The sequence below is a fragment of the Pelophylax lessonae genome (assembly GCF_965119305.1).
Source record: "Pelophylax lessonae genome assembly, chromosome: 7".
NCBI classification, from domain to species: domain Eukaryota; kingdom Metazoa; phylum Chordata; class Amphibia; order Anura; family Ranidae; genus Pelophylax; species Pelophylax lessonae.
The window spans coordinates 214,042,809-214,069,660 of record NC_138774.1 but is presented as its reverse complement, the minus strand read 5'-3'; the positions used below and the strand labels follow the sequence as shown (position 1 = coordinate 214,069,660).

Genomic DNA, 26,852 nt, shown 5'->3' with positions numbered 1-26,852 from the left:
ACCAGTTTATGTGGTTGTGGCCTTTGGTACATGAGAGATGTTACAGTTCTCTCAGTGCCACGATTTGTATCTTACTGCATGCCTTCTGAATGTTTTTGAAGTTCATAGTCCCTTATCTATGCTTTAATGAACCCATCACTGCTGACATCCACGGTTTTATCTCTTCTCCTAAAAAGCTGTATCGTAAGGTGGCTCCTGATACAAAAGATAACATAAACTACAAAACTAGGAGCCAAAAGTCAGAGAAGCATGTTATTTCTGAAAACAAATCTCACATGAGGTCATCCAAAAGGTTTGGACTGGCAACCCAATCAAGAGTCCTGGGTTCTGAAGCTGCCATGATCATGCACATGAATTGCTTGCCAGTCCTTCTATCAATGGGGTAGATGGTCGTGGGTGTAAATCTTTTATTGTTCTCCACAAACTCACACAGCTGCTGGTAGATCTTAGGATACTCGTGGCGTAGGAAGACCCCCCTGATCCTTAGTTCCCTCTGGATATGTATAAAGCAAACTTCCCTGGCTTTCCTACCCTCCTCCCCATCTTTATCCAAATCAGCGGTTCCAGGAGGTGGGGTAAGTATAAGGGTCTCCATGTCCTTTTCCTTTTTCGTGATCTTCCTCTCTGGACTAGAAGAGGCTAAGGCTATTTTGGCATACTTGCGGATGGTGGGTACATGGTGGGCTCTGGACGACAGCCGGTCCTGGCCACTTTGTCCCACAGCCACAGTTACATTCAACAGGAAACATTCCTCAGGGTCATACTGATTGCCAGCTATTTGTAATTCCTTGGCATGTTCTCCGAGGTTATCTGAGTAGCTCTCAAGTTCCCTCAAAGACAGATAGGTGGGAGACATGAGCAAGCCCTCCAGTCCTAACTGAAGAAAATTATCTGCAGAACCTGGATTAGGGAAGCCAAGAAAAAGTACCCCCCTTCCTCTGGACAGATAGCCCACCTTGGCAATTCGAGAGAAGGCTTTGTGGACCTCAGTGGTCTCTCTGCAAAATTTGAGCACATGTCGACAAACACTGCCCATACGCCCATAGATGCAGCTTTCTTTATGTATATCCCAGTCCTCTCGACGGCAGTTACGGGAACAGTAATAGGTGTAGCAGCTATGGCAAGACTTAAAGTAGAGGCAAGCATTAAACATAGTTTCAGTGCGCCTGCACTTGGCATTAGAACAGGTTAATAGGTCATCTTCGTCGGCACTGAGATCTGGTGAACAGTCCTCTAAGGGCTTATGAGGACTTGACACTGGCACCTCAGGGAAAGCACCCCTTCGCTGACCTCTGTGGGACTCAGGGAAGGTGGGAGTTGGCTGTTCTTTAAGGGGGTGGTTTTGGAGAAGATGAGACATCTGCCCATAGGATTCTGGTTTCCTTGGTATCCCTATCATGTCTTCCTTAATAAGCTTCCTCAGCTGATCAGCTAAAGCGTCTGCTTCACTAGGACGACGGCTTGATGGTGGTTTATAATCTATCACTAGGTCAGCAATGAGTTCATCAAGTTGCTCCAGGCTGCGGTGACGGGAAGACCTGCTCGTCATCTTCTCTTTGGTAGGGTAGGGGACATGTGTTGGATAGGAGGGTGGAGAGACTCCTGAATCTATCACATCCCAGCTAGCAGAGCGCCGTTCATTTCTTCCCACTCCGTTGGCTCTCAAGTCATTGTCAGTAATGGTAATCTCTGGGGTTACAAACCAAGATCGGCCCATTGTGTACCTCCCAGTGCCACCATCTGTATGAACTTTCTCTAAAATAGAGTTCTCTGAGAGTGAGAGGGCAGCATAGCGCTTGGGAGAGCAGGAAAGATTAACAACCACAGGCTGGCGTCTATCATCTGGCGATAAGGCACATCGTTCACGGCACAACAGGTTTTCGTAGCTGCGACCTCGTGAAAGTGGGTCTTCTTTGCGCCCACCAGTGTTTAAAATGTTGTCCCAAGACCTGGAATAGTTTCTGGAATCAGTCCCAAGTCTTTGCTGGTTCATGCTGTAAGAAGCATGCCAAGATGATAACATTGCTTCTCTACCTGCGGTTTGTGTGGGAAATTGTGGCATTTGAATGGTTTGGTAAGATATCGGACTCTGATCAGGAAAATACCATTCACTGAATTGAAGAGGTTGCTGAGTAGTTCTGGGATATGGATATGTCCTAGATAGCGCTTCCCTTTCAGAAAATTTTGCAATATCCTCTGAGTAATAAAGTTTTGACGATGTACTCTGGAGTGGATAAGACCGCATATCTTCATTATAAAGACTTTTGGCTTGGGCAGTACGAGGAGGGTAAAAACGGGGATCATCACTATAAAACGTCCTTACTGAAGCTTCCTGGATAGGATAAGTTCTAGGATCTTCTATATAATAGGCTCTAGGTTGCACAACAGGATTTTCTTCATAATATTGGTGTGTGGGAACCCCAGGTTCGGGATAAGGACGAGGGTAATATCCCCTTGGTTTGACAGGGATTTGGCTAAAGTTGCCATCTTCCTCAGTGTAAAAGTAAGCAGTGGGGATGGTGGGGCTGACATATTGTCCACAGTCCCTGGTATTGTACTGTGAAAAATCCCTTGGTGAAGCAACACTTTGGTATGGTATTCCTCGCACATCAGTTCCATACATTTCCTGTCCTGGAGTGCAAGCAAAGTGGGTCATTCTTGGATCAACACTGTAAGAATCACTGGGTGTGGGTGTGCGAGACACTGACATCAGTCTTGCATTTGGCACTGCTAAGCTCCTAGGGGTGCCTGGCTGCCTTGTATAATGCTGCGCCTCCCCCCAAGCCTGGTTGGGTTTGGAAGCATGAGCTGCATGCTGAATAACTGCATCATCAGGCTTTATGTCAACCCGGCAACGCACATGGGGGCTTGAGATTGGCTTCCCAACTTGGGGTTCTTCCATGCAGTTATTGCTGATGCACAAAGGGGAGATGCGGCTTGCACTGTTGCGCTGGGGTTGTAATTTTATGGGATGGACCTCATTCATTAATACCTTGGTAGGAGCATATGTGACTTCTCGTTTTGGAGAGGCTACAGATTTCTGGGGCTCTCTTGAAGCCCTCACAGCCTCCCTTCCTCTCCTGGCAGTGGGTGGTGGGGACTGTGATGAAGACATCTGTATGGGAACTGAGGTGAAGGCAGTTTTGACTCTTGGTGCACTCTTTGATCTTGGACGTCTCCTTGGTTCTTTTCCCGCTTCCTTTGAGGTGTCCACCCCCTGAGAAGTGTATTGTGGGTCAGCCCTGGAAGTGGACTTCCTCACTACAGGCTGATTTGATGGTTCTGGTGTGTCAGCACGCCTGCGAGCTCCTCGTTGGTAGGCATCCATGGCTTGAGCGTTGGTCAACTGGTCATCTAGGGATTCAAGAAAGTCGAAGCTGCGGCAGTGCCTTTTGTTGAATGGTGGCTGGCTGAGGTCCTTGTGGTTGGACATGAAGCTGTCACATTGTGCAGGTGAACCACAGATTTGAGAATCAGTGCTTAGGGTCACCTTAACGCCTTGGTAAACTGTAGACACGAGTATGTCAGGTGGGTCTGTTCGTGTCATTTTAATGTAGCACAGTCCTGGCGTAGTTTGTGTTCACCTCATCTCAATGCTGATCTGCAGAAAACAAAGAGGAATCAGTTTTTTTTTTTGTGGAAAGTGAAGCATCTAGTAGTGCCTGCAAGTACTTGTGTGCTAGGCTTCAAATCAATCAGTACGTCCCTGTGGCATCCCCTATATCCTAAACCCAGGCTGTGCATTGCAATTTGACTTTTGCTTAAATTGAGATTAAACTCCACCCTTTCCTGACAGTAAGGCAGAGATTAAAGGAAACAATTAAATCTTCATGTACAGTCTAAGCCAGGCATGTCCAACCTGCGGCCCGGGGGCCGCATGTGGCCCAGAACCACAGGCAATGCGGCCCACTGCCCCCTGACAATTTTTTTTTTGTTTGCTGGGGAGGAAGGAAGTCGAGTCGGGGGCATGGCCACAGAGGTTTCCAACTAACTGTAGGCAGTGGCTGCCTCGGAGGGGATCATCCACTAGTTGTGTTAAATTAGTGCTGGGGAAGGGGGGGCGCGGCAGCGCGGGAAGGGTGCAGCAGCGTTTTATTACTTATATACCTTAATTATAGTATATATTTTATATGCGGCCCGAGAAAATTTCTCTACACTCAATGTGGCTCAGAGAAGCCAAAAGGTTGGACACCCATGGTCTAAACCTAAGATTCCATAAGATTTCACAAGGTGACAGGGATCGATCTAATGACAAACATGGGTACTTGCAGCCACCACATGGCGTCTGCATTTTAGTACTGTTGGTTGCTTCCTTAATAAATGTTTTAGTCCAGCTTAGATACATTTAAAGTGTAAATCCACCCTAACACTAAAATCCCTGCATCTGCAGACATCCACGGTCCAACACTATCCAATCTAACACTGTAAAGAAGAAATCAGTATACATACGGTGTCCAGTGGCGTAAGCTCTGCAGAGGACTTGGCCGACAACGGCTGTGAAATGAATGGGATGTGACGTCACCATTAGACTTCCAATGGGGCTTCTGTTGTCGGAAATGTCCTCTGCGCCCGCCTCCACAGCGATGCCGCGGCTGCCAGTTTAGCGCGGGATCGTGTCAAGTCGGCTTCAAAAAAGGTAAGTATACGATTTCTTCTTTACAGGGCTAGATAGGTTATTGTTAGATTGTGGATGTCTGTAGAAGCAGGGATTTTAGTGTTAGGGTGGACTTATCCCTTAATCTTTGATGATAGTTAAAATGATGGTAGGATGGGAAACCACAAAAACCAAACTGCCTTTTAATAAATTTTTAAGTAACTCTATAATTTTGTTGGGAAAACAATAAAAAACCCTATCACTATATACATACCTCCCAACTTTTAGATGGGAATAAGGGACATCTATTAGCAAAAGTAGGCATAGGCACTTTATTTACATTTTGTGTAATCAGTGCCCTGATTACTTGTACTTGTCTCCACTATGAGGAGGAGCCGCTGATCGGCTCTCCTCTCCACACACACTGACAGTGTGAGGCGAGGAGAGCCGAATAACGGCACTTCCTCATTTACATGTGACCGGCTGTGATTGGACACAGCCGATCACATGGGTAAAGAGTCATGTCATTGACTCTTTACAGAGATCGGGGTCATGCCGTGTCCTAGCAACACGGCGTGGTCACGATTGCCGCTCCGCACGCCTGTTCTGGTGCGCCGTCATGTGATGGCGTTCCAGAACAATAGCTACACCGCTCTGCCGTCATTTGACGGTGGGCGGGTAGCAAGTGGTTAAAGGAGAATTGTACAAAAAAAATGATTAGTTGGACCCACAAGTGCCTTTTTTTTTACCACTACTATTCCTTTAAAGTGATTGTAAAGTCTTGTTTTTTTTTTAAACAACAAACATGTTATACTTACCCCATCTGTGCAGTTAGTTTTGCACAGAGTGGCCCCAATCCTCCTCTTCTCGGGTCCCTCTTCGCTGCTCCTGGCCCCTCCCTTCTATTGAGTGCCCCCCACATTCAAGCAGTTTGCTATGGGGGCACCCGAGCTGAGCTGCAGCTCCGTGTGTCCATACAGACACGGAGCTGACGTTTGGCCCCACCCTCTCTCTCTCTCTCCTGATTGGCTAACTGGCTTTGATTGACAGCCGCGGGAGCCAATGGTGCCACTGCTGTGTCTCAGAGAGTCCTGAATGGCTGAGGGACTCGTGAAAAACGCTGGACAGAGATGGGGCTCGGGCAAGTAGTAGGGGTGCTGGGGAGGCTGCTACAAACAGAAGGATTTTTATCTTAATGCATTGAATGCAGTAGGATAAAAAAATCTTCTGACTTTACAACTCCTTTAAATTGGCTTTTGGAATTTACAAATGCAGCAATTCAGAAACTGGATGAAAGGTTTAGCACTGTAAACCCTGGTTCACACTTATGCGCTGCAAATTCAGTGCGAATGTAAAGTGGTACACGGTCCGAATTTGCATTGCTTGCCATGTGCAACTTCAATGAAAATTTAGTGCAAATTTTTGAGGGGAGTGGTCACATTGCAATCTTGTTTTCTATAAAATCTAGGCAAAAAAGAAAAAAAAATTGCAGCGATGTGAACACTGGACTGTGATTTCTAACCAGGCCCATAGAAGTCTATGGAGCTGAAATTTGCACCGCTTCGCTCTCAACTCGCACAGGACCTTTTTTGGATCAAATTCGCACTGCATATACAGTATGTGAACAGCCTTCATTGGAAATTATGCTTTTTTGCAGATGATATGCGAATCTATGCTTTTCGGAACGCATCTGATCCGCATATAATTTGTGACGTGTGTGAGAAGTGTGAACAGAGGCTAAAACACCTTTTGATAGATAAAAAAAAAACATTTATATACAACTATTTAGATCAGACCAAAATGAGGGACAAATGAGGGACAAATGAGGAGGAAAGAGGGACAGAGGGATTTTGTTCCAAATCAGGGACAGTCCCTCAAAATCAGATGTAGAGGTTAACCATTCCTTTTCTACAACTGACTGCTCAGTAGGAGGTTCTGCCTTTAACATCATAAGTCTCACAGTTGCCCTAATTAATGGAGCCACCCCAGCAGCTCTTCATGTATGCATGGACTAAGCCTAATTTCACACTAGTGCAGTGCATTGCATTTTTCGGCCGATTTTCAATGCGATTTTGAGTGCAGCTGCAATGCAAACTGGTGCAATTTGGATACGTTTTTAATGCAAGTTGTTACTACTGAGACTCATCCGTGCTGTCAGTCATCGGTTGTTAAGATGCTGGCACCCGCCAGCTTCCTAACAATGATGAGTCATCCCTGCTGTCAGCAGGGGGATTTTCCACTGATAGCAGAATGTAAAAAAAAAGAGCCTGCATTGTAACAAAAAGCAGCGTGGGGGTCTCCCCCAATCCATACCATTCCCTCTGGGTCTGGTATTAATTTAAACTTGCCGCCCGCCGAACTGCTCCCATTTTTTGACACTCGCCAAATGACAGCGCCGCTTCCCTGTCACCCACAAGATGGCACTTGGAGACCATGCCCCATGATGTCATAGGGGTAGGCTCTCAGGGGCTGCATCTGCCATCATAGGACAAGGGGCTTTGGCAGGGGGAATCCCCGCTGACAGCAGGGATGACCCATTGTTGTTAGGATGTCGACGAGTGCCGACTCGTTAACAACTGATGACTCATCCCTGCTGATGACAGCAGGGATGAGTTACTGGTTGTTAGGATGCCGGCGGGTGCCTGCTCCTAGCAACCAGCACAAATGCGATTTGGACGAATGTTCTTTGGGCCAAATAATCGCACTGCATCACACCAAACTCATACAGGACCCTTTTCAAAGTCTGATTGCAGTTTCACTGCATGTATTTGAATTGGCTCCATAGAAACCGATGGTATTTTACTTGTCATACAATTCAATGTGATCCAACTGGAATTAGTTGAACTGGGTCAAAAAGTATCTCCCCAAAGATGCATATTGCAGGGAATCTGTCACTTGACCTGCAGCTTTTTTTGGGGGGATAAAAAAAAAAAAGAAGAAGAAGCTTCTTGCAAAAGCACTAAGCCAATCACATGCACAAACGGATGGCAAATGCAGGAAAACATGCTGTTGAGTGGAGAATACATTTTAAACTGTGTTTTCTTTACTTAAAGAGAGAAGAGACGCCTGAGGGGGGACATGATAGCAATTTTTAAATATCTCAATGGGGATCTCAGCTTAGAAAAAAAGCTGTTCAGTCAAAGGGATTGCATGAGGACTCGGGGGCATACAATGCGATTAGAGGAGAAGCGTTTTAACCTCAGGCAACGTGGGGGGTTCTTTACTGTTAGGGCTACAAGATTGTGGAATTCTCTACCACAAGAGGTGGTTTCTTTGGGAAGTATGGTGGCTTTCAAAAGACTATTAGACGTACATCTCAAGGATCAGAACACTCAGGGGTATGTGAGATGATTACAGCCACACACACAGGTTGAACTGGATGGACTGTTGTCTTTATTCAACCTCACCTATTATGTAACTATGTAACTATGTAAATGCCATTAAATTACACAACAGCTTGTGTATATATATCAAATATTTAAAAAGGTGGAGTAATCCTTAAAAATAAAGGGCGGCAATGTACAGTTACTCAAAGAAACCCATCTTCCATAGTTTTGTTTAAGTCAGAGTGAAAGATGATTGCTGATTGGCTCTTATGGGTTACTGCACTTTGCACATTGCTTTATGCCTCATTAAATGTCTCCACATGAGCCACTCTTGAACAAATTCAAGGCAAGCTCTGGTCTAGATGAAAATTGCAAATAAACACACAAACATCAGGTTATGTTGGGCTGAACAAACAGCTTGGTAGTCATGACTCAATGTACCTAAACACCACCGATGATTTACTGTACATTATTAGCTACAGATGCTCTATTTTCTTGCCTCCTTTAAATAGCTTGCAGGCTTCAAGGCATGACCTACTGGCTCTTGGTTTTTTTATGCAACCACCTCCACTCCTGCATTATGAGTATCTGGATTTTCTTTCTGTACCAAACCACTCAAATGTTCACTAGCTTGTAGCCAGGGGAGGACTTGGCCAGGGGGCAGGGGGGACAAAAAGGCTGCATCGCTTCTGCCACAGGCATACCTAAGGGATTCTTGGTGAAGAGAAGTAAAAAGTCCCCACTGCTGACTTACTGAGTGTGGGATGAGAACAAGGACAGAGCGCAATCCCCCCCCCCCCCCCCCAGCATGCATGGTGTAAACTGTGTCTGAGCAGAGGCCGGTTCCAAGCCCCCACAAAATAAAAATGTCTCCTGAGCAGTATGCCCGGAAAATACATTTTAGGTTCCAGCTGTTAATGAGGCTGCTTCGGAAGAGCCAACCTCATATTGCAATGGACGGGAAGGGGGAGCAGTTTTACTGATAGTGAAGTTGAACTCATTCAATGCTTCTGCTCTAAAATTAGCGGTGTAGGGAACAAGCCTTGGAAATGTCCATCTTTGTCTGGTTTAGCACAATCTCAGCTATCCATTACTCTTCAGAGGGTTGCTATGGCTAGACTGCCTCTATGTGGTGTATTTGGTAGACTCAGGGTGGTTTTGCCCAAAAGATCCGATTGGCAGGGACAAGAGTTGCACTACCCCATTGTCATATTTGTGGCCACAATGCATTAGCTATAAAGGCTGATTCACATGATGAGAATATTAGACGAATCGTTGGCAGTTGTTTTTTTGTTTTTTTTTTGCATGCTAGTCTCATATCAAAAATTTAGAGGGTACTCAACTTACGAAAATTCTCATACGACAGAATACAACTTTACAAGCATGGTCTTTTTCTTTTCCGATTTTTTTGTGGACGAAAAAACTGTACTGATTAAATAAATCGTACGATCTGGAATCGTACGAGAAAGATTTTCCTGTTTGTCCCTTTGGATAATTTTCGGATAAACTATTGTGATCAGCTCTCGAAAGATGTGTACTATTTCAGATTATCATACAATCCCTTCGAGAGGTATTTTTCGTCCGATTTTCTAATCGCCTGTACTAGGCTTAAGAGTCGATCACTTTACCGCTCATGTCGAATCTAGTTGACCCTCATATGCAAAAAAAATGAAAATGCTAGGAGTTGTATGTGGCCACTCTTCCTCCACCACATGACATAGCTGTCAATAGTGGGGTGGCCATAGGCATCCTTTAAATGTGCAATGGCAGATTATAGCATATGTTCAGTGCTTTGTGTGTGAAAAATGTCACATAGCAAGGCTGGGACGAGACATAGGAAGAAAAGACACCCACCTCGGGCGGCATACTGAAGAAAGGAAGGTGTCCTTTCCTCCCTGAACTGCCTGGTCTACACTGTGCAGGACAGAGCTGTCAAACTGACAGGACAGACAAGAAGGTACAGGATGGCTTACCACATATGATGAACTTATCTAAAAGCCTGGAGATTCTGGACTAGAATAAACAATTTTATATATTCTCTTACACAGTCAAACCTTACCAAGCCCCATCTGAAGCACTGATAAACAGATTTAGCAGGACAATGTCCGGACACTCTGCAAGGCTGATATACTTCATTTTTATAGCAGCCAGAACTGCCAGATAATGGAAGACACCTTCCATCTTTTTTAAATTAGTAAAAGCTAACCTTTTCTGAATAATGAACAATAAAAAATATACTGCATTTCTAAAATATAGGATTGAGACCTTCAGGGGTGCCTGGGACCACTGGATACAATATCTTTCAGGTGCACAGGTGGATAAGTAGGCAGTTGACCCTTCAGGATGGAAACCCCTTACCTGACCCTTAACCTGCTCCCTCTTGACCCCACACCCATCCTTCTCTCCAACCCCAACCTTATGTTTACATCTAATGTGGTCAACACCAATAAATATCATTGAAAAGAAAAATGCTAATACCAACTTAGGGCATTCAAATGTCCTAAAAAGAGCCAAATTGCGGAGTAAAGTCTGAGCTCCTATAGTTCCCAGGTGAAAGAACAAATTTTGGTTACGGCAATATTAATAGAAACCTAGCTGTGTTTTAACATACTATGAGTAAACTGTGCTGCAAGACCTGCCCTACATCCCATTTGGTTTGCCATGGGCCAAATGGGGGCAACCCCAGGGTTTGTGTAAAACGTGCCCCCTGCACCAGCCTGTCCCGTGTATGTCCATTTGTGGAAGCTCCATACCTCTTGGCACTTTGGCCTTATCTTGGAGACCAGAGAACTTTGTCCTGGCACTACTAATTTAATTGCGGTGAGTGCTTATTTCTTATCTTCAACAGAAAATAAGATGGGTTCCTTCATTTGTAAAGGCGTGCACAGACACTGCCAGACTGCCAGGCTGCAAATCTGCATGTTACTACACAGATTTCTGAACATGACAAGGTGCAAAAACACTGAATAAATACATTTCAATGACAGCATCTTACATAAAAAAAAACCTAGAGCATTGTAAAACAGTGGGGGACAGAACGTCACGTCACAGAAGCTCTTTGCACTAAACTATAAAGGGGGTGTAATGATATCCCGTACTGGAGACACGAAAATCTGTAGCAAGCAGCCATGTTGTTCCGTTATTATAGGTCAGCCATGACAGTCTTGCAGAACAGTAACACATTGCCACAGTAATTACCCCCCCCCCTTTAATTCATGGGATGCATAGGTTTTACACTTCAAAAGAGCCGTTATCTCAGCTCAGAGACATCGGAAACTAGTGCTTAGGCCTGTGCAGAGCTGTAAACAGCTAATCGAGTCCTGGCAGGATGGCTGTTTCTGGTGTCCAGGCCTATCATAAAACTTTGATCAAATCCATTAAGGGTACCCAGAACTAATGGGGATCGTAAAAGGCATCAGAGAGCTCTGCCCAATTCAAAACTTAACAAATCCACACACGATTCATAAACTCAGGCGGGAATATGACACATTAATATTAAGTATAAATTTGAATGTGAAATGTGGTACTGAACAAAATAAGGTAATACATGACCACACTAGCACATATAGAAGGGAAGATAGCTGTCAGATATTCCCTGGGTGACAAGTTTATCTGAGCTACCCTGTGTTTAGTATCCCTGAAGGCAAAATTCAATCCTGAACAATAATCTATCAGATTCAAGAATGCAACCGGTACATATTGGAAGATAAGAATAGTGGTATAAAACTGTCCGTAAGGGAGGGACCTTATATTGTCATAAACCCAGGACAGCCCATGGACACTCTGTTTTATTGGTCAAGGGCATCTGTCAACACCCCTTTGATTCCAGAGAAAAACGGAGATGCCTAACCAGTTGAGAGAGTTCTCCTTTACCATCAAATCAGGAACATCTGTCAAGCTTGAGAACCGATAACACCTGGCTCATCTACTGAACTCTGATAACACTCAGGACATTGATTGCAAGTATTCTTCCTCCTCGATTCTACCTTATTTTTCTATTGCTGAATTATGTCTCTATTTCTTTGAAACACCTTTTTTCTGTAAATATTTTTTTTGCACCAACTTTGACCTTTTCATTAATAAAACCTTATTTTGAAAAGCGTTAACCTTGTCCCTAAGCTCTTAATGCAAGCTAACAAAGAATTTGTGTCTTGAAAAGTGCTACAGTATAGGATAAATCCTATGAACATACCTGTCTGTGGTGACAGTGTGTGTTACAGACAATTATTCTAAAATCATAATTAGTATTGCTAGAATTACAAGCTTCCTCCTGCTCGGACGAAACGGGGGTGGTGGAAATTTAAAGGATTAATTGCTTAAATAGCCCTGTTACATGTGTGGCATTGTTACGTAAGTGACATCATGGTGTGAGATTGGCTGGTGCTTTGTCACAAATTAGTGAGGACAGGGATCTTATAGCCAGGTTCATCACAGGGGGCTTGGCTGCAAAAAAAAAAAAGAGTATTGTGGGAGGATAATGGGGAGCCAAAGGTTGGACATCTCCATATGTTTTGTTTCTCCTTCTAAATTTGACTTTTAACCATCAGACAGCCCACAACTTGGTCCCTATCCAAAGGGAGGATTCGGGTTGCCTAGGTTTTGGCTGGCAATTCCTGACAGCAGACATTTAGAGAGGTACTAAACACAATGTCACCCTCCTTTTAATTGTTCCTTGATCTGCGTCTAGCACTGGCTATCTACGAATGTGGAATAAGAACCCCAGAGATCTTTGATATCACCCTCAAATTATTAGGGTATAACATTTGCAGATATATGTGTGAGCCACACTGTTTTCTACATGCATATTTCCGTGGTTAGAAATTGATCAAGTAATTGTTTTTTTCTATTTGCCGTTTTTGGTTTAGGACCTCTGAGAGGTCTACAGTTTTTCTATGTGAATCTGGTAGTTTCATGCATCGCTGTAACTTAATCCAGGATCCTGAATTCACTATATCTGGTCTCCCACAGTACACAGAACATGGAAATGCAATAGTTTTAGTAAATAAAAACTGCTAATTATTTTTTTTATCAGCAGTTAGAGCTGTCTTATGACTTGTATCAGTGGTGCGCAGTCATGTTGGGAAAGGAAGGGGCCATCACCAAACTACAAAGTTGGGACCATGAAATTGTTCAAAATGTCTTGGTATGCTGACGCCCTATAAGTTCCCTTCACTGGAACTAAGGGGCCAAGCCCAACCCCTGTGAAAAAAAAAACCCACACCATAATCCTCCCCCTCCACCAAATGATTTGGACCAGTGCACAAAGCAAGGTCCATAAAGACATAGATGAGCGAGTTTGGGGTGGAGGAACTTGACTGGCCTGCACAGAGTCCTGACCTCAACCCGATAGAACACCTTTGGGATGAATTAGAGCAGAGACTGCGAGCCCAGCCTTCTCGTCCAACATCAGTGCCTGACCTCACAAATGTGCTTCTAGAAGAATGGTCAAACATTCCCATAGACACACTCCTAAACCTTGTGGACAGCCTCCCTAGAAGAGTTGAAGCTGTTATAGCTGCAAAGGGTGAACCAACTCAATACTGAACCCTACGGACTAAGACTGGGATGCCATTAAAGTTCATGTGTGTGTAAAGGCAGGCGTCCCAATAATTTTGACAATTAAGTGTATGTTTGGATAATAGCTTAGTGCAGGGTGTCTAAACGTTTAATTTTGAGGGCCACATTGTATATTTTACAAATAATCGCTGGGTGCAAAAAAAAAATCAGTTTAACTCCTTGGCGTCGGTCGCACACAAACATGCGGCCTCTCAGCTGAGAAGCGTGCACCCTGCATGTTCCTGGCACAGTTACCTGTGCCTGGCGGAAAACTCCTAATCGCTCAATGCGATCAGGACATTTTCGTTCATGTGACCGCCATGACAGTCAATCATGCCAGTCACATGACCTTAGGCCTCGCCCCGCCTCCCGGCATGTAAAACCCCTTAAAGGGGCCAGCACCTGCCTGCTCCAAGGGGTTGAATCAATATAAATTAACTAAATAATGTAATTGAATTAAAAAGTTTTATGTACTTAGTAGTATTTTTATTTTTTTTACAATAGGCATGATATGATTTAGAACACAAGGCCTGCGGACCAATGCGGCCCCCCAGGCCATTTCATGTGGCCTTTGCACCTCTCCTGCGGCTGCGGCACCCCCCATTGTCTCTGCCCCCACCTTGTCTCAGTAGTCGGCAGCAGAGAGGACAGAACTCCTTTGCCAGTTCCTGCGCTTCTCTGTGCAGCTGCAGAAAGGCTTGTCTTTGCCCCCCCCCCCCCCCCCCCACCCCCTTCTCAGCAGTCTGCAGCAGAGAGAAAGACAGAACTCCTCCTACAGATCCTGCATCTCTCTGTGAAGCCGCAACATCATCTTGCCTCTGCCCCCCCTGGTCTCAGCATTCAGCAGACTCTGGAAACGGACTCCAGCCCGTCTCTGGTTCTCCTCCAGATCCTACACTTTCTTCTTCCCAGATCCACCTGCATCTTCTGGCAGCAGCACAAGGTAAGGGGGGTGCATTGTGATGTAAGGAAGGGTGGGTGACTCTTGACTTCTGATAGTGGGGGGCTCTTGACATCTCATGTAACGGTGTAAGGGGGCGTGGGGTGCTCTGGATAGCTAATCTTACAGATAAAACCGGCCCTTTGAGGGAAACCATAATGCTGATGCGGCCCGCGATAAAGAGAAAAAACATCGGTAAAAAAAAGCAAAGAAATTTCAAATAAACTTGAGCCCATCAGAATTTCCTTCTGGGTCCCCCCTCACATCAGAGCCCCACTTATATCAGAGTCCCCCTTGTACATGAGAGTCCCCATTAGAATTCCCTTTACATCAGCGTTCCCCCTTACATGAGAGTCCCTATCACAATCCATCTTTACATGAGAGGTTCAGATTTGGCCCGTGGGCTGTAGTTTGGAGACCCCTAGCCTAGTGGGTATACTTTACCATTCAGCCATCAATTAGAGCGGAACCCCCAACCAGTGACACATATTGTGCATTTTATAGTTACCCATTCCCCATTCAGACCTGCAATCACAGCTTCTGACAGAGGAACATCTTTCAACACCAACCTTTTCTGCTCTGGGATGTCATGTGAATGAACGCTTAGAGCTGTAAAGGAAGATGATACTGGAAGATGTAAAAAGGTGTATGCCAATGAAATGTATTCTTAACCACTTAAGCCCCGGAAGATTTTACCCCCTTCCTGACCAGGGGGTATTTTGCAATTCGGCACTGCAAGACTTTAACGGACAATTGCGCGGTCGTGCGACGCTGTACCTAAACGAATTTGACGTCCTTTTTTTTTTTTGAGTTTTCTTTTGGTGGTATTTGATCACCTGTGCGATTTTTTGATCATGCGCTATAAACAAAAAAAGAGCGTCAATTTTGCAAAAATAACAATATTTTTCACATTTTTTTATATGAAATTCCCCAAAAAAAAAATTTAAAAATCAAAATTTTTTAACATTTTCGGCCAATTTGTTTTATGCTACATATGTTTGGTAAAAACAATCGCAAAAAGCGTATTTTGATTGGTTTGCGCAAAAGTTATCGCGTTTACTAACAAAGGGAAAGATTTTTGTCATTTTTGTTGTTTTTTTTTTTAACGCGTAATGGCGGCGATCTGCGATTTTTTTTGCGGGACTGCGACATTGGGGCGGACAGATCGGACCCTTGACTGACATTTTTGACACTTTTGGGGTTACCAGTGACATTACTGCAGTAATCAGTGCTATACATATGCACTGTTACTGTAAAATGACACTGGTAGTGAAGGGGTTAACTTTATTTGAGAGGGAGGGGCTGTGTGTGTCCCTAGGGGCGTGATTCTAACTGTGATTGGCTGTGGCTTGAGGTGTAGGAACAATGATCAACGGTCCTACATAGTAGAACCATATGATCACTGTTCCTACACAGGGGAGAATGACAGGCGGCTTGTTTACACTAGCCGCCTGCCTTTCTCCCGCTGTCTCCGGCAGCGCGCGCTCGCTCCCCAGAGCCTCACAGGCTAGTGACGTACTGGTACGTCACTTTGCCTGTGAGGGGCTGACCGCCGCAGTATATGTACTTGCGGCGGTCGGCAAGTGGTTAAGCCACCATTCACCATGCCCACCAATCAGTGTGGTACCATGACACACTTTCCATGATACATTATCTTTAGCCCACAAAAATCTGTCCATGGGTGTCGCTAGCATTGGGCAATTAAAGCACTTGCCCCAAATGTTTTGCTGGGTTCCAAGGCCATGACCGCCCAGCTTTTACCCCAACTCCCCGCAGCCCTGTCAGACCTCAGATGTTAAGACTTGAAGATGAGGGAGTCTCTCCTGAGCTTCTCCACGACTCTGACATATTATATAACACAGTCATGGGAAAGCATGGAAAGACTTTCCAGCACTCTCTGCCACACCAAACTGAGGTCTGGTAACCTGGACAGGATTTTGCTGAAAGGGGGAAGGGAAGGAGATTTATTCCAGTGGGAAAGGGGGGGGGGGTGATATGTGTACTCAGGGGGGGGGGGTGATATGTGTACTCGGGGGGGGGTGGCTTAATTTGGGAAGAAGAGAAGTTGCTTCAAGTAAAGGGAATTTCACTTGGGGGGGTTGCTTACTGGAAAACTTACTGGTAAAGCATGGGTTTGTTTCTAGGGGGTTTGGTTTTGGGAAGGGGGGTTGTTTTGGATGAAATAGTTTTTGCTCGGGGGGGTTCTTTGGGATTCTGCGTAAAGAAGGTTTTTTTTTGGGGGGGGGGGGTGCTTTAGGGAGAGGGGATCCCTATTCTGGACAATGAAGGAGGGGATATTTGGACTTTATATGAGGCAAATGACAAGTAAAATAAATATAAATTACATCTTGACATATTTATTGTCACGAAAATAGCACATTACATAAATACATTTGTAATGGCAATTGCATATATACAGTATCTCACAAAAGTGAGTACACCCCTCACATTTTTGTAAATACTGTATTTTATTATATCTTTTCATGTGACAACACTGAAGAAATGACACTTTGCTACAATGTAAAGTAGTGAGTGTACAGCTTGTATAACAGTGTAAATTTGCTGTCCCCTCAAAATAACTCAACACACAGCCATTAATGTCTAAACCGCTGGCAACAAAAGTGAGTACACCCCTAAGTGGAAATGTCCAAATTGGGCCCAAAGTATCTATATTTTGTGTGGCCACCATTATTTTCCATCACTGCCTCCTCTTGGGCATGGAGTTCACCAGAGCTTCACAGGTTGCCACTGGAGTCCTCTTCCACTCCCCCATGACGACATCACGGAGCTAGTGGGTGTTAGAGACCTTGCTCTCCTCCACCTTCCGTTTTGAGGATGCCCCTCCAAGACAACCAATGCCCTGCTAAAGAAGCTGAGGGTAAAGGGGGTGGACTGGCCAAGCATGTCTCCAGACCTAAACCCTATTGGGCATCTGTGGGGCATCTGTGGGGCATCCTCAAATGGAAGGTGGAGGAGCGCAAGGTCTCTAACATCCACCAGCTCTGTGTCGTCATGGAGGAGTGGAAGAGGACTCAAGTGGCAACCTGTGAAGCTCTGGTGAACTCCATGCCCAAGAGGGTTAAGGCAGTGATGGAAAATAATGGTGGCCAAACAAAATATTGACACTTTGGGCCCAATTTGGACATTGTCACTTAGGGGAGTACTCACTTTTGTTGCCAGCGGTTTAGACATTAATGGCTGTGTGTTGAGTTAGTTTGAGGGGACAGCAAATTTACACTGTTATACAAGCTGTACACTGACTACTTTACATTGTAGCAAAGTGTCATTTCTTCAGTGTTGTCACACGAAAAGATAGAATCAAATATTTACAAACATGTGATGGGTGTACTCACTTTTGTCAGATACTGTAGAACATTAATGGTGATATTGCATATAATATAGTAGTTGATGATGGCAAGAGATGTATGGAATACGAAATTGTAGGTAATATAAGATAGAATAAAAAATGGCTGCATCTTGAAAAGCTCTACGCGTTTCATGGCGAAAAAAACACTTCCTCAGGAGCAGATGCAGCGTTGTATCTACAAGCAAATATTAATACTGATGTAAACTAATATATTAACTCAAGCATCAAAAAATGCAAATCACATAAGGATGGACAGGAATATCCAATCCTGTCTACTTACATAAAACTACAGTACAAACAGCGTGCGGTATTGATAAATCCAGGCCACTAAGGTGGTCTTTTCCGGGAACTGTGGTAATAGGATCTGCGCATGACCCGGGCAGCTATGAAAAAGTGTGTCAACAAGGGTGCAATCTCCATGGGGTACTGCATAAGGTTGAAAGACGACACCACCAGGTGTCCAAAGATAATTGGATAGCAAATGCCACTCCTACATAATGTAAGGATGAGTAAGAATAGTTATACAACCAATATCCATGGAGAAAGTGAGAGCAAGCAGGAAAGTAAGTGACTGAAGGGGAAATGAAGATGCACGGAAATGCACCACTGAGACCACATGTGGAAGAATTAAAACAGGTAAGTAAACTATAAAATATATAACATAACCAGACAGTGGTAGCCCAAGAAAGGGGAACAAATGGTGAAAAAGGTGCATGTGAAGAACATAGAGTGCCCAAATATTTACCTAGTAGAGCTTGTTACAATAGCGTGATAACAAGTATAAAGTGCAACGTGCTCAAGTATATAGCTGAAAATACTCTGTCCGTAGGCCGTATAGATATAGGCGTCTCAGCACATATGCGAATCCTACCCATCACGCTGGCCTGAAAAGTTAGAAGGGGCGTGCACTAGGGATCGACCGATTATCGGCAAAGCCGATATATCGAGGGCCGATATGCACTTTCCCCGATATATGGGAATCGGCCACCAAGATGGCCGATATGACCGATATTTCGGAAAGTGCTTGTACCGGAGTGATGCCTGCAGCTAGAGGCATCAGCCCGGTACCAGCGTCCATAGCCGATGGTCGGCTGTCTTGTAATGACAACCGATGCGGCTGAGAAGCCGCTCGGCTATAATTACAAGGAGCGGCAGAGGACGTCCCCTGCCCTTCCGTCGCCTTCTGCGGCTCGCTCGGGTCTCCCGTTCCACCAGGAGACCCGGGCAACCAGCCTGCATGGCCGCCGAAGACCCGATCAAAGCCGCATTCGGCTCTGATCGGGTCTCCAGGCAAAAACCCGGAAGTGATGTCATGACATCACTTCTGGGTACTGGCGCCAGATTTAAAAAAATGACAGCATTCAAAACAGCCAAACTTGGCGTTTTGAATGCTTTTAAGTGCAGAGGAGGGGTTTGGGGGATTTTTTTTTTTTAAATGTACAAAAATATCAGCCCATATCAGCCCCTCTAATACTTACCTGAGGTCCCTCTAGCTCCAGCGATGTTGTAGGAAAGTCTCGGCCCTCCGAGACTGCCCTCCTCATTGGCTGAGTCTGCAGCGCTGCGCCACTGGCTCCCGCTGCTGTCAATCAAAGTCAGTCAGACAATGAAAATAGAAAGGGGGCGGGGCTGGGCTGCAGCATAGTGTCTGAATGGACACACGGAGCTGTGACCGGGCTTGGGTGCCCCCATAGCAAGCTGCTTGTTGTGGGGGCACTCAACAGGAGGGAGGGGCCAGAAGAGCCGAAGAGGGACCCGAGAAGAGGGGGATCTGGGCTGCTCTGTGCAAAACCAACTGCATAAAGCAGGTAAGTATACATGTTTGTTATTTTTAATTAAAAAAAAAAAAGACTTTACAATCACTTTTAGGAGTGTGTCTATGGGAATGTTTGACCATTCTTCCAGCAGCATTTGTGAGGTCAGGCACTGATGTTGGAAGAGAAGGCCATGGCACGCAGTCTTTGCTCTAATTCATTCCAAAGGTGTTCTATGGGGTTGAGGTCAGGACTCTATGCAGGCCAGTCAAGCTCCTCCACCCCAAACTCACTCATCAATATCTTTATGGACCTTGCTTTGTGCACTGGTGCGCAGTCATGTTGGAACAGGAAGGGGCCATCCCCAAACTGTTCCCTCAAAGTTGAGAGCATGAAATTGTCCAAAATGTCTTGGTATGCTGACGCCTTAAAGTGATTGTGAAGACTCAATTTTTTTTTTTTTTGTTAAAAATAACATACATGTTATACTTCCTTCCTCTGTGCAGTTGATTTTGCACAGAGCAGCCCGGACCCTCCTCTTCTAGGGTCCCTCTTCTGTGCTCCTGGCCCCTCCCCCCCGTTGAGTGCCCCCACAGCAAGTAGCTTGCTATGGGGGCACCTGTGTCGAGTCAGAGCTCCCTGTGTCCATTTAGACACAGGGCCCCGACCAAACCCCACCTCTCTCTCTCTCTCATTGGCGCACTGAACTGGATTGACAGCAGTGTAAGCCAATGGCACCGCGCTGCCGTCTCAGCCAATGAGGAGAGAGAGTCTCGGGCAGCTGAGACACTCCTGCAACATCGCTGAATAGAGAGGTGGCTCAGGTCAGTATTAGAGGGGCTGAGGGGGGCTGCTGCACACAGAAGGCTTTTTATCTTAATGCATAGAATGCATTAGGATAAAAAACCTTCTGATTTTACAACCACTTTAGGAGTTCCCTTCACTGGAACTAAGGGGCCAAGCCCAACCCCTGAAAAACAACCCCACATCATAATTCACCCCTCCACCATATGATTTGGACCAGTGCACAAAGCAAGGTCCATAAAGACATGGATGAGCGAGTTTGGGGTGGAGGAACTTGTTGAGTCCTGATCTCAACCCGATAGAACACCTTTGGGATGAATTAGAGCGGAGACTGTGAGCCAGGCCTTCTCGTCCAACATCAGTGCTTGACCTCACAAATGCGCTTCTGGAAGAATGGTCAAACATTCCCATAGACACTCCTAAACCTTGTGGACAGCCTTTCCAGAAGAGTTGAAGCTGTTATAGCTGCAAAGAGTGGACCAACTCAATATTGAACCCTACGGGCTAAGACTGGAATGCCATTAAAGTTCATGTGTGTAAAGGCAGGCGTCCCAATACTTTTGGTAATATGGTGTATGTATGGAGGAGGGGAACCTTTTGTTCATCTGCCTGTCCTCAATTCATAGAGCACTTTTCATTCATGGACTTTATAGTACAGGAAGGGGGCTGAAAGGAAGCGCATATCCGGCACTCATGATGAGTGCACATGACAGTTTAATTGACTCGTATTAACCCCAGCAACCCTGAAATATTACTGCTGCGGAGAGAGGGGAGGGATTAGAAGAGTGCAGATCCCAACTAAAACCTCAGCCAGCAGCACAAGGGTCACTTCTCATTGACTGTAAGTATGGTCCCTTGTGCTGATTGTTAAAAAAAACAAAACTTTTTTTTACTAAACTTAAGTTTTCAGCCCCTCCCTCGGCTGCACCTACACCACTATGCATACTGCATCATTTTTCTCCTTGCACAGCACCAAGATGGTCACACTCCTACCCTCCCCCCCCCCCCCCCCCCCCCCGATTCTGTCTCTACCATAAAAGAACCAGTGATGAAGCAAGATATCCCTGGAAATAATGTAAACAGTTGGCAAGGGTTCCACTACACTACTAAATCAATGTAGCCTCATGTACTGCCCAGCCAATCATCCTGATACAAGTAGTGGCCGGGTCTCTGTAAAGTGTACCTGTCATGTAGCAAATCACAACTAAATACTGACATTTTAGAATTGAATGATGATGAGAGCTTTGTCCCTTAGAAAGATCATTCTATATTTTAGCAATTTCCAAACTGTCTATTCAATATATGACTCAATTTATCATAAAGATATTAGCGCCATATGATAACAATAACCTACAGCAAAACTCAAACAATTTATGTAAGTACTCAAATTATGTCATTGTATTACCTTCCTATCAATTCCCACATGGAATGACAAAGAATGGGAGGGAAGGGTCACCACTATGAACCAAGAAGGGCTCCATTTCTTTGTACAGAACTGTCAGTCTAACACAGAGGACATACTAACAGGAGAATAGAGCACAGGATGACTTTATCAATGTGCTGCTTCCATTCATCATCCAATCATCACTTGGGGGCAGGTCAGTGACCAAGCTGTAAAGCTTATGTGCAAGTTGTCACCAAGACTGGCTAAATAAAATTACAAATGAGGATCGGAAACAATTGACATACTTATGCATTTCAGCTTTAAACCTTCTAATAGACCTAAGACTGTGCTTACCAAATCTGTGGCTAACCCCTCAGCCCTACAGAGACTTTTATGCACTATGACCCTACAAACACTAAAAACATCTTCTACCATAAAAATCATACGTCTAAAAAACAGACACGAGAGAGTACCCAGAGCTGTCTTTAACGCAGGGCAAAAGGGGCAGCTGCCCCGGGCCCAGTCATTGTTGTGGGGCCCAAAGCAGCTGCCCCTTGAGCCCGCACTGCCTGCAAATAGTTGATAAGTGAATTCGGGAGGGCCCAAGAAAATGTTTGCCCAGGGTCCAATCGATATTACAGAAGGCACTGAGAATACCGCATACGGATAATGTGAAGGATTACTGCACGTCGTCCTTCATTTAATGAAAGACTGAGATTACATGCAAAGATTGCACAATGGAAAAAGTTTGGAAAATTCCAAGAGCCATGGTTCTGGCCAGTCTGTTGCAAGTTGAATTAAAATTTTTACAAACCATCGACTCAGCATTATGTGTTTCTAAAGACCATAATCTCATATTATCCAATACTTCTGAAATCCTGCTTTGCAAAGTAACTATAACTATATACAATCAGCATCCTGGGTATATCATTTAAAAAAAAAATCCTAATTACGAAGAATTTATGCCATCCTCATTTTCATTAACCCCTGCACTTTCCTGTCCCTGAATTTGTTTTTGATCTTTCATATTTTTTGAAAGGATACATCAAATATTTCTTGATAATGTCCTCTATGACAAATTTTCAAGGGGGACATTTAAAAAGCATAATATTGTATAATCCAGTGAATAAATATGCCTTGGATCACAGGCGTCCCTGGAAATAATCGTATAATAATGCTATGTTTGGCGGTGATATCCAGAATTATTGCAGGAGGTTAAAATGAATATGCAACTGGTCCATCAAATTTTATATATATATATATATATATATATAGATATACTGTACATATATATGTATATATATCTATATATATATATATATATATATATATATATATATATATATATATATATATATATATATATATATACTGTATATATATATATATATATATATATATATATATATATATATATATATATATATATATATTTAACATGAATATGTTAAAACAGCCTTTCTCAACCTTTTCAACACAGAGGAACCCTTGAAATAATTTTAAGGTCTCAGGGAACCCCTACTAAAAATGACTATACAGTATCTACAACTCATGATACATTAGTGTGATGGTCATTGGGATGAATGCTCCTTACACTTGTGGACAATGGGAAGAATTTCCTTCTTCCAGATTGCTAAAAAGATGAATGGTTTCAGGGGAACTTATCTGAGAGGCAGACATTGCTCAAGGAACCCCTAGCAACCTTTGGGGGAACCCTAGGGTCCCACAGACTCCTGGTTGTGAACCACTGTGTTAAAGGTTAAAATTGTGGATTAAAAAACGATATATACATATTTTTTTTTTTTTAATCCACAATTTTATCCTTTAACATATTTTTACAGAATTGTAAAATAAATTTTATATATATATATATATATGTATATATATATGTATGTATGTATATATATATATATATATATATATAATTTATTTTACAATTCTGTAAAAATATGTTAAAGGATAACATTGTGGCTTTAAAAAAGAAAAAAAAAAAATATATATATATATATATATATATTTTTTTTTTTTTTAATCCACAATTTTATCCTTTAACACATGTAGTTATGTGACTTAGCCAGAAAAAAATGATGGGTGAAAGGCAATTTGTTGCTTTGATCCATAGCAATGTCTTGGAATGATCGTAGACCCCAAATGTCTTGGAACAATCGTGGACCCCCAATGTCTTGGAACAATCGTGGACCCCCAATGTCTTGGAACGATCGTGGACCCCCAATGTCTTGGAACGATCGTGGACCCCCAATGTCTTGGAACGATCGTGGACCCCTACTACATCCATCGACCGTACCATATGCTTTAGGTTAATTTGTAAAACGCTCCTGGAAAATGACCTTACGGCTTGAGTCTACCACGTACAAGAAGAAGCCTCTTGCGTCCAGCCCATGGTAAAAGCCAGGGACATTTCCAGGGACAGATCTTCAAAGCCTTGGCTTGTCCTCCAGCTAACAGCTGGCCAACTCTGCCATTGCCTTGCGGCAGCAGTTTGCCGAAGGATGAAAGCCGGGGACAGATGAAGTCATTAAACATGGCTGCACACACCTCAGCAAAGGATATGACATGGATCCCGGTGTCTCCCTCATGTGATCAGTCTGATCTCCGGCTCCTGATCTGCAGCAGCTAACAAGCTCCTTATCCTACGAGATCATTAGTCAGGGTTAATCCTCATGTGAGTTCCCCCCCCCCCCTTCCTCCACCTCCCCCCCTGCAGCATGGATGGGGAGAGGGATGGTGTGGTACCCAGGATGTAGGATGCTGGATGCTGAGCTGTCCTAGAGCCTGGACCAAGGATGCACAATTCACCAAGAGCCTGCAGAATCCTACAAGGCTGCATACACAATGTGATGTGACTGTGCACCCTGATTGCAGATCTGTAGCTGGATTTCTGGATGCTGGATCCCTCTCCACCCTGGATGCAGGATGTTACATTAGCCTGGACCCAGGATGCTGGATCACCCTCCAGATGCTGCACTAGCCCCTCTGCAGGATGCTATTACCTCTCTCCAGTGTAGGTGACAGTGGTGCAGCAGACAATCCCCCCCTCCCATCAGCCCCCTTGTCCCCCCACCCTCATCTACACCTCCCCATCCACAGCCCCCCCAGACATTGCACTGATGGGGTCCCCTCCTATGTTGTATCTCCCTGGCCCAGGAGCCCCCCCAGGTACCTGTTATACTCACTGATGCCTTCTTAGAAGATTCGACTTTCAGCCTCCGCAGCGCTCCTAGTGGCTGCCGAGCGCGCAGCTTTTTTTAAAGGGCCAGCTAGGACGTCAAGGCAAGGGCGATGTGATTAGGAGCTGGCAATGAGGGATTTATGAAGCTGAACAGAGGTGGGGGTAGGGCGCAGGCTTCTTAGATGTGCTGCCCTCAGTTGCCCCCTGTAGAAAGCAGCCAGGGATATAATGGTAGCCATACACGTAAAGATCCTTCCCAGAATCAGATCTATGAATTATTAAAAAGACACATCATGGGGGAGAATTACTAAAACTGGAGCGTGCAAAATCCGATGCAGCTCTGCATAGAAACCAATCAGCTTCCATGTTTTAGCGACTATGCGACTTGTCATGCGGTTTAACAGGTCCAAATAGCATGACAAATCGCACCCTATTGTCTGCAATGGGACAGTTCAAATCGGTGTTACCCTGACTTTGTGTGCCGCACCGATGTGAAAAAATAGCGGTCCTGCGCTATTTTTAGCGATTTTAGGTGCGACTTGCATAGACATCTGAAGTCACACAGGTGTCAGCCAAGTTGCACCTGAAATCGCACTGACCTGAGGCTTTGAGATGGTGCGATTTCAAGTGAAGTCGCACAATTTCAATGCTGCATTCAGTGTGAGCAGAGGCTTATTGTCAAAGCTTAATTGAACAAGCTGAAGTTAAAAGCTGATTGGCTATCATGCAAAGCTGCACCAGATTTTGAATGCTCCAATTTTAGTAAATCTCCCCCTAGTGTGTCATCAGTTGATTTAAATAAAACCGGTCAATTTCTGATTGGTCCGGACAGAAAATCTGATCTTAGGAAAATAAACATGATCATTAAAGCTGAACTTTAGGTGTGGATATTATTGCATAGATACGTTGTTCCAATTATGATCAATGTAAGTAAACACATTCCATATAAGTGGGACAGTGGAAGCGGAGAATCATTGTAGTAGTTGGTGCTACTACAGTGATCAGGGTTGCCTTTTCTTCAAATCAAACCCAAACTCTTTCGCTTTACACAATTGTCATACATTTTTTTTATAGCATAAACTATACATATATTTGGCGATTAAATAACGTTTCTAATCATATAAAGTCAATCAGAATCCCCCTTTACATCACAGTCCACAGAGTTCCCATTTTATATCTGAATCCATATAAATTCCCTTTTACATCTGAATCTGCAGAGTTCCTCTTTTACATCTAGATCCACAGAGTTCCCCCTTTACATGTGAATCCGCAGAGTTCCCTTAGGGAACTCTGCAGACTCTGATGTAAGGGAGGACTCTGGGGACTCTGACATAAGGGAAGCTCTAGGAACCCTGATTTAGAGGGGGACACTGAGAACCCTGATGTACGGAGAGAACTGTGATGTAAGGGAGAACACTGCGACCTCTGATGTAAAGGGGAACTCTGATGTAAGGGATGCTCAAAGAACCCTGATTTACATTAGTGTACTCACTCAGAGGCAGGAGAGAGAAGGGGGGAGAGGGGACGTCAGTCAAAGACAAGGATGGATGGTGAGTTCACTCACCCCTTGGCAGTCAGCACCTCTCATCCAGATGTATCTGCGGCTGCTGGGCATCGAATTTTCCACCCCCACTTTCCTTTTCTGAGGCACAGCGCCAGGGATTGGAGTGTGGACGGGTAGACACAGAGGGGTAGGGGTGGGAGGAAGAGGAGCAGATCGAGCCCTCTGCCCTCTCCTGTCAGTGTGGGGGGCTGGGTAACTGTTGGTGCTTGCTTTGGGCAATGTGCAAGAAAGTGTAACAGACACTCTTGGCTTAGACAACTGCAGCCAGCAACCCTGCTGAGAAGCCATAGTCCGGTCTGAATAATGTGTCCAGGATACCTGGACGCATGATTCAAAACTGGAACTGTCCGGGTGAATCCCGGACGGGTGGCAA

General features: G+C 44.5%; 1 protein-coding gene across 2 annotated transcripts; it reads right to left on the bottom strand.

Moving 5' to 3' along the window:
• AJM1 (apical junction component 1 homolog) lies at positions 1-24,924 on the bottom strand. 2 transcript variants are annotated; one of them, XM_082264420.1, is made up of 2 exons: positions 24,907-24,924; positions 1-3,601 (listed from the first exon to the last, which is right to left on the bottom strand). In XM_082264420.1, exon 2 carries the CDS (start codon positions 3,545-3,547, stop codon positions 272-274), a length of 3,276 nt encoding a protein of 1,091 aa, XP_082120546.1. In that variant the 5' UTR covers positions 3,548-3,601; positions 24,907-24,924; the 3' UTR covers positions 1-271. The 2 variants fall into 2 exon arrangements, with proteins under 2 accessions (XP_082120546.1, XP_082120545.1); XM_082264419.1 differs by lacking the exon at positions 24,907-24,924 and adding an exon at positions 24,282-24,393.
• Between the last annotated feature and the right edge of the window lie 1,928 nt (positions 24,925-26,852).

What these genes read in the sequence shown, in the direction of transcription:
- AJM1 (XM_082264420.1), bottom strand. Translation starts at nt 3,547, where the DNA reads ATGACACGAACAGACCCACCTGACATACTCGTGTCTACAGTTTACCAA.